Source organism: Podarcis vaucheri (genome assembly GCF_965113315.1).
Source record: "Podarcis vaucheri genome assembly, chromosome: 2".
NCBI classification, from domain to species: domain Eukaryota; kingdom Metazoa; phylum Chordata; class Lepidosauria; order Squamata; family Lacertidae; genus Podarcis; species Podarcis vaucheri.
This window is the reverse complement of record NC_138760.1, coordinates 133,654,968-133,670,516: the sequence shown is the minus strand read 5'-3', so window position 1 is coordinate 133,670,516 and position 15,549 is coordinate 133,654,968. Positions and strand designations below refer to the sequence as shown.

At 45.8% G+C, this 15,549-nt stretch overlaps 4 protein-coding genes across 6 annotated transcripts in view; all 4 read right to left on the bottom strand.

Annotated features, from left to right (window-relative positions):
• LOC309527593 (uncharacterized protein) overlaps positions 1 to 3,054 on the bottom strand; it is a gene marked incomplete at its 3' end in the record, with an annotated part of 48,133 nt that extends 45,079 nt beyond the window's left edge. Inside the window, exon 1 of the mRNA XM_082214416.1 lies at positions 1,352 to 3,054. The remainder of the gene's footprint in view (positions 1 to 1,351) is intronic.
• LOC309525831 (uncharacterized protein) overlaps positions 1 to 15,549 on the bottom strand; it is a 71,458-nt gene that overhangs the window by 28,194 nt on the left and 27,715 nt on the right. The window lies entirely within an intron of this gene.
• Positions 1 to 15,549, bottom strand: part of LOC309525820 (uncharacterized protein) — a 94,849-nt gene that overhangs the window by 64,535 nt on the left and 14,765 nt on the right. The window contains exon 2 of one of the 2 annotated variants that reach the window (XM_082211421.1): positions 3,060 to 3,111. The exons of the other annotated variant lie outside the window; for it this stretch is intronic. The gene's annotated coding sequence lies outside the window, so the exon portion shown is untranslated. Of the gene's footprint in view, positions 1 to 3,059; positions 3,112 to 15,549 lie in introns of those variants that run through there. 2 annotated transcript variants of the gene reach the window in all.
• LOC309526255 (uncharacterized protein) lies at positions 2,254 to 5,638 on the bottom strand (the record flags this gene model as incomplete). Its single annotated transcript, XM_082212167.1, has 3 exons — positions 5,291 to 5,638; positions 3,710 to 4,871; positions 2,254 to 2,339 (listed from the first exon to the last, which is right to left on the bottom strand). Exons 2-3 carry the CDS (start codon positions 4,722 to 4,724, stop codon positions 2,254 to 2,256), a joined length of 1,101 nt encoding a protein of 366 aa, XP_082068293.1. The 5' UTR covers positions 4,725 to 4,871; positions 5,291 to 5,638.

Here is a 15,549-nt window from a genome sequence, read left to right as displayed (position 1 = left end):
CCGTAACACCTTGTTTAAATTATTCTGTTCACGACTGAACAGAAGACCTTTTGGAAGACCTCTGAAGGCAGCCCTGTTCTGGAGCAGGGCGGAGATCTCTCAGAAGTGGAGGCTTTGCGCTGAGAGATCCCTGCCTCCACTCCTCCTTGCACACAAGTAGGAGCGGCAGCGGGAAGCTCCACTGAGGAGCGGCTGGCTGCCTTGAAGTGGTGCAGGGGCTCTCAGGTGCAGCTTCCGGGCTGCCTCCACCTTCCCCAGCCCCAGCAACTATTCAGCCTGGCTGCCTTCACGGGGTTGCAGGGGATCTGAGGCGGAGGGGGGGCTCCTTTAAAATTCTCCCTTGAGGGGAGTGCAGCCTCAAACCCCTCAACGGAAAGGGTGACGGAGCCTGTCCCTCCCCAGCTCAGCAGCCCCCATCCAGCTCCTCTTCCCGTGCAAGCAGCAACGCTGCCTAGCGGAGCAGCCCCATCCCATTCCTACTTGCCGCCCGGCCCGCCTTCCCTCACAAGGAAAACAGAAGTATGGCACTCAAAACGGAAGTTATACTCAGAACAGAGCATGTTCGGCTTCCAAAAAAAGTTCCAAAACTGGAACACTCGTTTCTGGGTTTGAAGTGTTCAGGTTGCAAGCAGTTTGAGAACTAAGCTGTTTGAAAACTGAGGTACCACTGTATTTATTTTCCCCAATTACAACTGTATTTATTCCCTCCCCCGGTGGTGATTTTCTTGAGTCAAAATGAGAGTACTGTAGGGATCAGCTGGGATTACCATGAGGAATTATAAAATGTACATCAAGCCATTGTGTCCACAATGAAGACATTGTGTTGACTGGGTTTGATATATTGACGATAATTTCTGATTAAATCCCATAAGATTCTACATTCGTGTCCTTTTCATGCCATTTTCCCTGTTGCCCATTTCTCCTGTCACGTACACAGCCCAGTTGCTTCTTGCTTCGCCAGGCAGGCATCCTGGGCCATAAAGATAGTGGGCAAGTTTCTTTGAAGTAGGTTTCTATATGGTAATCTTAGGATCTTAATCTTAGGGCCAGGAAACAGATCTCACATGAAGGTGATAATGATCCGCTGTCCTCCTGGTCATCCTCCTTATCATGTGTATTGCTTGTTTATGACCTCCGGGGTTGCTAAATGCTCTTCTTTGTTTACCCCAGAAATATTTGTGCTTAATTAGTTTTAGTAGTTTAACTTTCTCCCCACGTGGGTTTGTGGAAATGCTCAGAAGAAATCTGATTAGTTCTTACAAACACTCTGTAAAAAGTTCTTTTGTGAATAAACCGGCCTGGGGCGGGGGCTGTGGGAATCGGACAAGCACAGAGAGACGATTATACGCACCCTTCCCAGAGTCTTGCTGGTTCAAGCCTCTGTGTGTATTCTTATTAATCAGAGTTCCATCCTTCCTTTACTTTGCGAACGGAACAAGTACCCCCTAAGCATTTTTTTTAGGAAAAAAAGCACTCAGTTATACCATAACATTACAGATCAATGGAAAGACAATTTAATGAAGAAGGTAAGGAAATAACTTTTATGAAGGATTATTTATTACAACAGTAGTCATAGAGAAGAAATGTGAAACAAACAGAAAAAAATTGAATATACAGGTAGAATTGCCGCGTTATAGTAATAATAATAATTTATTATTTATACCCTGCCCATCTGGCTGGGCCACTTTGGGCGGCTTCCAACAAAATATTAAATTACAATAATGCATCAAACATTAAAAGCTTCCCTAAACAGGGCTGCTTTCAGATGTCTTCTAAAATTCTGGTGGTAGTTGTTCTCTTTGAGATCTGGTGGGAGGGTGTTCCACAGGGCGGGTGCCACCACCAAGAAGGCCCTCTGCCTGGTTCCCTGTAACTGGGCTTCTCGCAGGGAGACAACTGCCAGAAGGCCCTTGGCGCTGGACCTCAGTGTCTGGACAGAACGATGAGGGTGGAGATGCTCCTTCAGGTATACTGGACCGAGGCCATTTAGGGCTTTCAAGGTCAGCACCAACGCTTTGAATTGTGCTTGGAAACGTACTGGGAGCCAATTTAGGCCTTTCAAGACCGGTGTTCTGTGGTCTCGGCGGCCGCTCCCAGTCACCAGTGCAGCTGCCGCATTCTGCATTAGTTGTAGTTTCCGGGTCACCTTCAAAGGTAGCCCCACAAAGAGCGCATTGCAGTAGTTGGCACTTTGTGATAAATAAGTGGGTTTTGCGTTGCAGTTTGGGTACTCCATCTCTAAAAGGTTTGCCATCACTGCCCTCGGATCATGTCCAGTTGCAAAGGTGGAGGGAGGCTTTCCACCCTCAGGCCCAGAGGTGGCTCCTGCCTTGGGGCAGCTGGTGGATTTGGAGGAAGCTGACCCTTAGCACTCTGGGTTGGGGACCTGCCTGAACCTCCTTCCCCATTATACTCATCCTTACGGTTTCTCGCCTGCGTCATTATGGGAATAGCATTCTACACACACTTGTGTCACCATGGCTCCCGCCCCCCAGCACATTGCTTTGAGATGCTCTGCTATGGCCCCTTCTTCCCTGTGCCCCCTTCCCTCCTCATGCAAGACCACCAGTCTCAGCTCCACTTTGAGAAACTCTCTATTCCCAGATACAAACATTTCCAGCTCCCTCCACCAAACACCAACACCAGCTCACTCTCAGTCCGCCCTCTTTCAGCAGCAACACTACAGATTCACATTAAATATTAGATTAGGCTTACTATTGTGAAATGTTACCTTCATTACTTTAAATAAATGTCTAGACCACGTTACAAACAACAGAAGCTCACACACGCTGCCTGCAATTGAGACTGATTTCCTACTATTGATGTGAAAGAAAGTGTCAACTTGGAGAGAAAAAGGTTCAACTCTCTAAAAAGCGTTGCATAATAACCAAAGCAGGATCCATACTCCTTCTAGTTAAACGCTTTCTCTTCTTTGAGTTAATTGATGGCCTGTGGGTGTCACCACTATTACAACTCTTACCCCTCAGAGTGTTTTGATCGTTTGTAAGACTTCCACTACAACTGAACCTCTGTCCATTTCCCTAGGACTTATATTGTTACTCCCCTGTATGAGTTTGTTGATGTTTTGTAAGAACTCCACTTGTAGTGAAGCTCCTTCCATATTCCATGCATTGAAATGGTTTCTCCCCTGTGTGAGTCCGTTGATGGTTTCTAAGGTTTCCACTAGTAGTGAAGCTCTTTCCACATTCTATGCATTTAAATGGTTTCTCCCCTGTGTGAGTCCGTTGATGTTTTCTAAGGTCTCCACTCCCACTGAAGCTCTTTCCACACTCCATGCAATTAAATGGTTTCTCCCCTGTGTGAGTCCGTTGATGAATTCTAAGGTGTCCACTCCCACTGAAGCTCTTTCCACACTCCATGCATTCAAATGGTTTCTCCCCAGTGTGAGTCCGTTGATGAATTCTAAGGTGTCCACTATTAGTGAAGCTCTTTCCACACTCCATGCAATTAAATGGTTTCTCCCCTGTGTGAGTCCGTTGATGAATTCTAAGGTGTCCACTCCCACTGAAGCTCTTTCCACACTCCATGCATTCAAATGGTTTCTCCCCAGTGTGAGTCCGTTGATGAATTCTAAGGTGTCCACTCCTACTGAAGCTCTTTCCACACTCCATGCACTGAAATGGCTTCTCCCCTGTGTGAGTCCGTTGATGAATTCTAAGGTTTCCACTATCAGTGAAGCTCCTTCCACACTCCATGCATTCAAATGGTTTCTCCCCAGTGTGAGTCCGTTGATGAATTCTAAGGTGTCCACTATTAGTGAAGCTCTTTCCACATTCCATGCATTTAAATGATTTCTCCCCTGTGTGACTCCGTTGATGAATTCTAAGGTTTCCACTCTGACTGAAGCTCTTTCCACACTCCATGCATTTAAATGATTTCTCCCCTGTGTGACTCCGTTGATGAATTCTAAGGTCTCCACTCCGACTGAAGCTCTTTCCACACTCCATGCATTTAAATGGTTTCTCCCCTGCGTGACTCCGTTGATGAATTCTAAGTTGTCCACTCTCACTGAAGCTCTTTCCACACTCCATGCAATTAAATGGTTTCTCCCCTGTGTGAGTCCGTTGATGAATTCTAAGGTTTCCACTACCAGTGAAGCTCTTTCCACACTCCATGCATTTAAATGGTTTCTCCCCCATGTGAGCATGTAGATGAATTCTAAGCTGTCCACTCTGACTGAAGCTCTTTCCACACTCCATGCATTTAAATGCTTTCTCCCCTGTGTGAATCCGTTGATGTTTTCTAAGGTCTCCACTCCCACTGAAGCTCTTTCCACACTCCATGCAATTAAATGGTTTCTCCCCTGTGTGAGTCCGTTGATGAATTCTAAGGTTTCCACTAGTACTGAAGCTCTTTCCACACTCCATACATTTAAAAGGTTTCTCCCCCGTGTGAGTCCGTAGATGAATTCTAAGGTGTCCACTATTAGTGAAGCTCTTTCCACACTCCATGCATTTAAATGGTTTCTCCCCCGTGTGAGTCCGTAGATGAATTCTAAGGTGTCCACTATCAGTGAAGCTCTTTCCACACTCCATGCATTTAAATGGTTTCTCCCCCGTGTGAGTCCGTAGATGAATTCTAAGGTGTCCACTCCTACTGAAGCTCTTTCCACACTCCATACATTTAAATGATTTCTCCCCTGTGTGACTCCGTTGGTGTTTTCTAAGGTTTCCGCTGTCGGTGAAGCTCCTTCCACACTCCATACTTTCAAATTGTTTATGTTCTATTTTCACACTCCATGTATTTAAATGTTTTCTTCATTATTCCCATTAGACATGGCCCTCCAGAATTCTGATTGCCTTCTCCATTGTCTTCTTTCGATGGGGTGGGGAGAAAATCCTTTTTGTTTTCTAGGAAGAGAACAAAGGACTATTACACACATCAATTAGCACCTGCTCTTATTTTAACGTCTTGTACAATCTCTCCAGTCCTCCATATGTTCCAAATTTTTAGGAAAGGCAAATGAAATAATGTAAAATAGTGGTCATGCACCATCAGCCTTTTATAACCCTTAATTATTGTTAATGAAGCAGCATTATCTTAGAATACGGTTGAACTGTGGGCTTTACGTTTTATAAAAAGTGGTTTCTCACAGGAAAGGGAGCTGCTGTATGTTCCAATATTCCTCAGGGTCCTAAGTTCATCATGAAGTTCTTCATCCTCTGCACTATAGTCCTCCACCCCTTGGGCCACATTTTGTCCCCTTTGACCTCTAGATCTTTATTCATCACCTGTACAGTCCCTTTGGCCTCAGGTGGTGCATAGTGACCATTTCTGGAGACCCATATATAAGTCTAGTGACAAGGCTTGGTGCTTGTGGTTGGTTGAAGGAGTGCTCAGTTGGAGAATGTTCTTGGGGTTGGACCTCCATCTCTCAGCCTTGCATTCTTGAATGGAGAGAGCTGGAGATGCAGAAGGAAAGCAGCTGGAGCCTGACCGCTGGGAAGGCCAGATTGAGACACCCACCCCAATTATTATTTATAATAATTATATGCCACCGGGTCTCGCACCTGCCTCCTGACACTGGCTTATCTTAGTGGAGATTCCCTGTCCAGGCCTCTCTCACTGTTCTTTCTCCTTTGCCGTGGGTGACCTAGGGCTTCTGGATATTCTAGCTCTGCTCCAACTGGGAATTATTTATTACCGTATTTTTCGCCCTATACGACGCACTTTTCCCCCTCGAAAAATGATGGGGAAAAGTGTGCGTCCTATGGGCCAATGCAAGCTTTCGCTGAAGCCTGGAGAGCGAGGGGGGTCGGTGCGCATCCTGCATGCTGTTGCCTGTATGCTGAAGCCTGCGCGCGTTGAGCTCAGCACGTCCAGGCTTCGTGGACCTCTCCGCAAGCAGCGGGAGCCAGCGCTGGGCTCCCACGGCTTGCAGAGAGCTGCCTGTTTGGGGGCTGGGGTCGGGGGAAACTCGGGCTTCCCCCAACCCAGCCCCGCGCCTGGGGGGGGGGGAATTAATTTTTTCCCCTTTATTTCCCCCCCAAAAAAACTAGGTGCGCCTTATGGGATGGTGCGTCTTATAGGGCGAAAAATACGGTACATTTGTATACCTCTCTTACCTGAAGATCACAAGATAAAAATATGTGTGACACTGAAAAAGGTGAGTATTAAAGGTGAATAATACCCATTGTCCCCTTCATGGATCACTGCCTTGCCGTGGCAAAGGGGCTTGAATAACTCAGAGAAGCTATGAGCTATGCCGTGCAGTGCCACCCAAGATGGACAGGTCATGGTGGAGAGTTTTGACCAAACGTGATCCACCTGGAGCAGGAACCGGCAAGCCACTCCAGTATCCCTGCCAAGAAAACTCCATGGACAAAGACAACAAGCATATAAAAGTTATGACGCTGGAAGGTGAGCCCCTCAGGTCGGAAGGCGTCCAACATGCTACTGAGGAAGAGTGGAGGACAAGGACAAGTAGATTCAGAGCTGATGAAGCAGCTGGGCCAAAGCCGAAAGGTTGCAGATATGCCTGGAAGCGAAAGGAAAGTCCAATGCTGTAAAGAAAAATATTGCATAGGAAGCTGGAACGTAAGAACCATGAACCTTGGTAAGCTGGATGTGGTCAAAAATGAGATGGCAAGAATAAATATTGACATCCTGGGCATCAGTGAACTAAAATGGACAGGGATGGGCAAATTCAGTTCAGATGACCACCATATCTACTACTGTGGGCAAGAATCCCGTAAAAGAAATGGAGTGGCCCTCATAGTCAACAAAAGAGTGGCGAAAGCTGTACTGGGATGCAATCTCAAAAATGATACAGTGGTGCCCCGCAAGAAGAATGCCTCGCAAGATGGAAAACCCGCTAGACGAAAGGGTTTTCCGTTTTTGAGCTGCTTCACAAGACGAATTTCCCTATGGGCTTGCTTCGCAAGACGAAAACGTCTTGCGAGTGTTCCGATTTTTTTTTAAAATATATTTTTATTGCTTTTTTCCAGATAGAATATATTCATCAATTTACACAGAAAAAGTATCAATTACAGAAAGAAGAAAGAAGAAAAAAGACAGAAAAATTGATTATTTCAAGCTTGTTCCAGTCTATTATCGGACTTCCCCACATCTCCCCCGCAATGCATTCTTAACAATAAAAATATCAGCAAATTATAACCTTGTTTCATACGTTTCTTTTGTACCTTCAAAGCTTACGTTTTAGTTTAAATTACTTATTGTCAATTTACTTTAGTCAACCAATATAATAACATTTCCAACCTTTAAACATTTAATCCTTTCATTAATTTATTATTTAATTTCAATATCTTCTACCCTCTTTGCTGGAGCTATTCTTTCCAAGTCGTACGAATTCTTATAATTCAAATAATTTATAGAACTTTTGCAGATAGTCCTTAAATTTTTTTCAGTCCTCCTCCATTGCTTCTTCTCCCAAATCTCGGATCCTGGCGGTCATCTCAGCCAATTCCATATAGTCTATCAGCTGCGTTTGCCACTCTTCCAGTGTGGGCAGATCTTGAGTCTTCCAATGTTTTGCGATAAGAATCCTTGCTGCTGTAGTTGCGTACATAAAAAACGTTCTATCCTTCTTTAACACCTTTTGGCCGACAATGCCCAAGAGGAAGGCCTCTGGTTTCTTAGGGAAGGTGTACTTAAACACCTTTTTTAACTCATTATATATCATTTCCCAGAAGGCCTTCACTTTAGGGCACGTCCACCATAGGTGAAAGAATGTTCCTTCAGCCTCTTTACACTTCCAACATCTATTGTCAGTCAAATGATATATCTTTGCAAGCTTGACTGGGGTCATGTACCACCTGTATATCATTTTCATAATGTTTTCTTTCAAGGCATTACATGCCGTAAATTTCATACCAGTGGTCCATAACCTTTCCCAGTCTTCAAACATGATGTTGTACCCAATGTCTTGAGCCCACTTTATCATGGCCGATTTAACTGTCTCATCCTGGGTGTTCCATTTAAGCAGCAAGTTATACATTCTTTTTTTTTAATTTTTTATTGGTTTTTCACATTTTATATAGACAAATACAAACACAAAAACAGACAAATAAAAAACACAAAAAACATGTATAATTTCAGAAAGTCTTATTTTCCTAACCTTACTCCTTGACTTCCCCCCACCCCCTCCCTTGCATCCCTATTCCCAAAATTATATCAGCAAATTGGCAGTTCTCCTCTTATGCATCATGATATTAGTCCTTATATATATATTTAAAAAAAAGCAAAATAAATTTTTCTAAGTTGGACCCCAGTTCTCTTCCGTCGATTTCCCGAATTATCTTAGATAAAAGTCATATTAACTAAACCACATAATTTTGAGTGTTGTTAAATACATCCTTCCCTCCCTCCCATCCCCGATTTGCGTCCCTTCCCAATACATGTCCAAAATGTCAGTTCTTAGCCTGGGTCCCACACGTCCGAGGCTCTCAAGTCTCTTTCAGTCCCTCTCCGCCGGTCTTGTTGGTAGTCTTTTATGTCGGTCATCAAGTCTCGAAAAAGTTCTGTCAGAATCAACCCATAATCTCTTCCCATACGCATTTTTGGAAACAGCTGCTGAAGAATTTCCACAAGGCCTGGATCTTCAAAATCGTAGTCAAAGTCAGAGTCAGTGTGAGCGTGGAGGCCCCAATTATATTTCTTTATTTTAAAGTCCTGTATTCCATAAATTCCCGGGGCCTCCACTTTCGTCTTTTGCATCTTTCATAGATTTGTAGTAAACTTAATCCAAAAGTCTCCTTGCTTATATTCCACAGGTGTCAGTTCCTGGTTGGTACTTTCCAACTTTACTTTCTCTTTTTCTTGTTTAGTCTCTTGCACTTCTTTAGATATCATTTCAGATTCAGCTGTGGATTCTTTCTCATTCAGGTCCTCACTACATTCAGCAGAGCTGCTTGTTCCAGGAGTCAAGGTCATAAGTTGTTTACTCATAGCTGAAGTCTGCTCTTGTAGGATTCCCACCAGCTGAAACATTCTTTCGATTTCCCCTAGTATTTTTCCATCCACAGCCATTGTAGTTTCACAGAATTCCCCCTAGAGGGAATCTGGATACTTAGTGTTCTTTTCTCCAACAATCCTCAAACTTATTGTTGTTACTTTATTTCCAACAATTTTATTCAATTGTAACTCATTTTAATCCAGAGGGATCTTAAATAAAAGTTTTTCCACTTTAAATTGCCCGTTTGACAGCTTTGACAGCTGTCAAACTCTGCTCCTCTTACACAAGCTCCGAAACAGGACGCTCCCGGGCCCGGGAGGGGGGGTTGTTTACAACAAAAAAAGAGACTTCCGAAACTCCACTCTCCTGCTCAAAATTACTTTTTTACGAAATCTTGGAAGTTACTGTCTTTTTTAACTCACCCCTTATAGGGTGGACTCTCCAGCTTAGTTCTTATGTCGTTGCTCTAAATCGTCTGCAAAGGGGGGGTGCGGACTTCCTTTTAGCACCCCCCCCGGTCGTCTCAAATTCACAGGAAAAGTTTCTAAAAGTCCAATTCCGTTTTACTCACGGGTTATTTTTCAGTCCGAATTTCAAGGAAGGAAGTCAGCGCTCTCCAGTCATGGCTCGCGGCTTCACTCGGCGGAGGTAGCGATCGACTCTCAGCGCCGCGCCGCCCCCGTATCCCCTCCGCAGCCTTTAAAAAGGCTCTTCGTGAATCGGGGGGGCGTTTAAGGCACCCACCGAGTCTTCAGTCCGCAGGCTTCCGCGCCTGCGGTTTTTAAGGGTCCCCGTGTCGCCGGCACGGCAAAGACCCATCCTCCGCTGAGCCGATTCCCTCCGGAGCTCGGAGGGGATCCGCCATTTCCAGATCGTGCCAACCCCAGAAGTCATTCTTGATAATAACTTAGTCTTTGGTTCTAACAATTCTGTCTCTAGTTTCGATTTTTCCACCTGGAAGCCTGTTTTTTTTTTATCCATCTTAAACACCTCCTGAATTTGGGCATAATGAAACCAATCTTGCACCTTATCCTTTAGTCTTTCATAACTCTGTAACCTCCAATTATCTCCATTTTTTTCTATTATTTCCCCATATGTCGGCCAGCCGACCTCCATATTGGGTCTTTTCCGAGCCTTGGCCTCCACTGGTGATAACCACCTCGGGGTCTTATTTTCTAACAAATCCTTATATTTTATCCAGACTATAAATATTGCTTTTCTGACAATATGGTTTTTAAACATTTTATGTGTCTTTACCTTGTCGTACCACAAATACGCATGCCATCCTAGGGAATTGTTAAACCCTTCCAGATCTAGGACGTCAGTGTTCTTTAGCAACAACCAATCTTTCATCCAGCAGAAGGCTGCAGCTTCATAATATAACCTTAAGTCTGGCAGGGCAAACCCCCCTCTTTCTTTTGCGTCAGTTAGTATTTTAAACTTTATTCGGGGCTTTTTGCCCTGCCAAACAAACTTTGAGATATCCTTCTGCCACTTTCCAAAACATTCCACTCTGTCCACGATCTGTAAGGTTTGAAACAAGAACAACATCTCTGGCAAAACATTCATTTTTATAGCTGCTATTCGGCCCAACAAGGAAAGTTTCAGTCTTGACCAAATTTCTAGATCTTTTTTAACTTCAGACCAACATTTTTCATAGTTGTCTTTGAATAAATTCAAATTTTTGGAAGACAAGTTAACCCCCAGGTATTTCACTTTTTTGACCACGTTTAACTCCGTTTCCCTCTGAAACCCATCTGTTTCTGAAGATGTCAAGTTTGTACTGGGATGCAATCTCAAAAATGATACAGTGGTGCCCCGCAAGAAGAATGCCTCGCAAGATGGAAAACCCGCTAGACGAAAGGGTTTTCCATTTTTGAGCTGCTTCACAAGACGAATTTCCCTATGGGCTTGCTTCGCAAGACGAAAACGTCTTGCGAGTGTTCCGATTTTTTTCGCTTTCTCCCCCCCTTTTTCTAAGCCGCTAATAGCCTTTTAGCCGCTAAGCCTTTAATAGCTGCTAATCCGCTAATAGCGCTAATCTGCTAATCGGGTTGCTTCGCAAGACGAAAAAACCACTAGACGAAAAGACTCGCGGAATGGATTATTTTCGTCTTGCGAGGCACCACTGTAGAATGATCTCGATACGAATCCAAGGCAGAACTTTTAACATCACAGTAATCCAGGTTTATGCACCAAGTATGGGTGCTGAAGAAACTGAAATCGACCAATTCTATGAAGACTTACAACAGCTTATAGAAGTGACACCAAAGAAGGATGTTCTTCTCATTATAGGGGATTGGAATGCTAAAGTAGGGAATCAAGAGATAAAAGGAACAACTGGCAAGTTTGGCCTTGGAGATCAAAACGAAGCAGGGCAAAGGCTAATAGAGTTCTGTCAAGAGAACAAGCTGGTCATCACAAACACGCTTTTCCAACAACACAAGAGACGGCTCTACACATGGACATCACCAGGTGGGCAGCATCGAAATCAGATTGATTATATTCTCTGCAGCCAAAGATGGAGAAGCTAAAGCCAAAGATACAGGAAATTGAATGCAGATTTCCAAAAAATAGCAAGGAGAGACAAGAAGGCCTTCTTAAACGAGCAATGCAAAGAAATAGAGGAAAACAACAGAATGGGAAGAACCAGAGATCTCTTCAAGAAAATAGGAGATATGAAAGGAATATTTTGTACAAAGATTACCATAATAAAGGACAAAAGTGGTAAGGACCTAACAGAAGCAGAAGACATCAAGAAGAGGTAGCAAGAATACACAGAGGAATTATACCAGAAAGATATGGATGGCTCGTACACCCCAGGTAATGTGGTTGCTGACCTTGAGCCAGACATCCTGGAGAGTGAAGTCAAATGGGCCTTAGAAAGCACTGCTAATAACAAGGCCAGTGGAAGTGATGATATTCCAGCTGAACTATTTAAAATATTAAAGATGATGCTGTTAAGGTGCTACACTCAATATGGCAGCAAGTTTGGAAAACTCAGCAGTGGCCAGAGGATTGGAGATCAGTCTACATCCCAATCCCAAAGAAGGGCAGTGCCAAAGAATGCTCCAACTACCGCACAATTGCACTCATTTCACACACTAGCAAGGTTATGCTTAAAATTCTACAAGGCAGGCTTAAGCAGTATGTGGACCGAGAACTCCCAGAAGTGCAAGCTGGATTTAGAAGAGGCAGAGGAACCAGAGACCCACTTGCAAACATGCGCTGGATTATGGAGAAAGCTAGAGAGTTCCAGAAAGACATCTACTTCTGCTTCATTGACTATGCAAAAGCCTTTGACTGTGTCGACCACAGCAAACTATGGCACGTTCTTAAAGAAATGGGAGTGCCTGATCACCTCATCTGTCTCCTGAGAAATCTCTACGTGGGACAAGAAGCTATAGTTAGAACTGGATATGGAACAACTGATTGGTTCAAAATTGGGAAAGGAGTACGGCAAGGCTGTATATTGTCTCCCTGCTTATTTAACTTATATGCAGAATTCATCAGGCGAAAGGCTGGGCTGGATGAATCCCAAGCCGGAATTAAGACTGCCGGAAGAAATATCAACAACCTCAGATATGCAGATGACACAATCTTGATGGCAGAAAGTGAGGAGGAATTAAAGAACCTTTTATTGAGGGTGAAAGAGGAGAGCACAAAATATGGTCTGAAGCTCAACATCAAAAAAACGAAGATCATGGCCACTGGTTCCATCACCTCCTGGCAAATAGAAGGGAAAGAAATGGAGGCAGTGAGAGATTTTACTTTCTTGGGCTCCATGATCACTGCAGATGGTGACAGCAGCCACAAAATTAAAAGATGCCTGTTCCTTGGGAGAAAGGCGATGGCAAACCTAGACAGCATCTTAAAAAGCAGAGACATCACCTTGCCAACAAAGGTCCGTATAGTCAGTGGCGTAGCGTGGGGGGTGCCAGGGGTGCCGGCCGCACCGGGCGCAACATCTGGGGGGCGCGCTCGCTGCCTCCGGAGTCGCCGAAGAGCCTCGGGCGCAGGCTGTAGCGGAGCCGCATGTCTCGCGGAACCGACGAGCTGTGCGCGCGTCCGGGCTGAAGGCGCCCGGCAGGCAGCGGCTCTCAGCGCTCGCCGCGGAGGACGCGCCAGGCAGCCCCTCCTCACAGCCCTGCCTCCGCCGGTGCTGCTGCAGCTGCTGGGCCGTTGCATTTTTCGCCTCTCTGCCCCCCTCCTCCTCCGGGCAAGCGGCGTCGTTTGGGCGGCAGCGGGGGGCGCAAATTACTTGCCTTGCCCCGGGTTAGGGGGCGCAAATTACTTGCCTTGCCCCGGGTGCTGACAACTCACGCTACGCCGCTGCGTATAGTTAAAGCTACGATTTTCCCAGTAGTGATGTATGGAAGTTAGAGCTGGACCATCAAGAAGGCTGATCGCCAAAGAATGGATGCTTTAGAATTCTGGTGCTGGAGGAGACTCTTGAGAGTCCCATGGACTGCAAGAAGATCAAACCTCTCCATTCCTAAGGAAATCAGCCCTGAGCGCTCACTGGAAGGACAGATCCTGAAGCTGAGGCTGCAGTACTTTGGCCACCTCATGAGAAGAGAAGACTCCCTGGAAAAGACCCTGATGTTGGGAAAGATGGAGGGCACAAGGAGAAGGGGATGACAGAGGACGAGATGGTTGGACAGTGTTCTCGAAGCTACCAGCATGAGTTTGACCAAAGTGCGGGAGGCAGTGGAAGACAGGAGTGCCTGGCGTGCTCTGGTCCATGGGGTCACGAAGAGGCGGACACAACGAAACGACTAAACAACAACATCCATCCATTGTGGGAAAGAAAAGAAAGAAGATGAAACCAGTGGTGTGCCTACCTGAATATAATAATAATAATAATAATAATAATAATAATAATAATAATAATAAGTAAAGAAGAAACCAATCTTCAAATCAGCTTCATATTCCATGGCCAGGGATGATGGGAGTCTTATCTGGGGACACACACTTTTTCCCCTTCCTCCCTCCACCCCCAAGGGTCCCCTTTCACCAGGGCCCCCCCTGGCCGGCTCAGCCTTCCTGCCAAATCTCTCCCCATCCCAGGAGGAAGACGGTGGGGGGGGGGGAGAGGTTTCCATCCCAGCCTCTCTCGCCCCCATTAACCCTTCCATGGACTCCCCAGTCTCTCCCCCCCCCCAATATATAGATATATTTCGCACCTCTTTTCCCTCCTCCTCAGCAGAGCTGCTCCTCTTCCGGGAATGTGGATCAGGCCCCTCCCCTCCCCCTTGCCCCCTCCAAACCTCCCTGCCTCTCTAGGACGTGGAGCTCACTGACCCGGGGGGGGGGAGGAATGAGTGGCCCCTCCCTCCCAGGACAGACAAATTCTCCTTCCAAACAAGCTCTATTTTCTCAATTCTTTCCTGAGAGGATCCCCGGAGACAGCAGGGAAAGAGACTTACCCCCACCTCCGAAAAAGTCCTCCAGGGCAGGAAGGTGACACCCCCCTTCATCTCTTTTAATCCCTTGCAGGGAGAGGGGGGGTCTGGTCGGTTTCACACCCATTTCCCGATGGGGGGGGAGGCAGGGCCGAGGCGTAGGATGTCCCTGTTACAACAGCCCTGCAAAGTAGACCGGAGTTGCTACACACTTTTGGGACTTAGAGAGTAACTTAAAGCTAATGGGACCCCTGACCATTAGGTCCAGTCATGGCCGACTCTGGGGTTGCGGCGCTCATCTTGGTTTATTGGCCAAGGAAGCCGGCGTACAGCTTCCGGGTCATGTGGCCAGCAGGACTAAGCCGCTTCTGGCAAACCAGAGCAGCGCACGGAAACGCTGTTTACCTTCCCGCTGGAGTGGTACCTATTTGTCTACTTGCACTTTGGCCTGCTTTCAAACTGCTAGGTTGGCAGGAGCAGGGACCGAGCAACGGGAGCTCAGCCCATCGCGGGGATTAAAACCTTCCGATCACCAAGCCCTAGGCTCTGTTGTTTAACCCACAGTTCCACCCGCGTCCCTGGAGAGTAACTTATGGCAACCGTAAAGGGCAGTCCAGTGTGGTCATTACGGGGGCCTCTTTTAAATAGGGGCTGGTGTTTGAACTTGGGCTTTGCTAATGTTAAAGAATTGGCAGGGGGGGGGGGACACTTGTGTGAGAGCAGGTTTCTTTGGCCGTCTCCCCCTTCCTTGGTTGCCCCTTCTGCGTTCCCATGGCAAGTCCAGCCGAATTTGGCTATGGCGTGTGGTACATATCTCCGCCTTCAGACGGAGGGCTCCAGGCAGCTTTCCGGGTCATGTGCCCAACTTTTCATGAGCTGATATTAAATCCCAACTACAGCTGCATGTTACAGAGGGTGGGGGCAGATTCCGGTAGGTTAATGATATTAACTCTTTCCACGCTCATTTATGATGCTCAGAAGCAGGTGCACCCTTTCCTAGACCTTCCTAGACCTTCCAAAATACACTGAGACTATCTTATAACATATCCCCGCTATAACACACAAGTTCTAATTAAATCCTAATATTTACTATACCTAAACATTGAGCACCACAGACCAATAATAATAATAATACTAGTGATAATAATAGTAATAGTAATTTATTATTTATACCCTGCCCATCTGGCTGAGTTTCCCCAGCCACTCTGG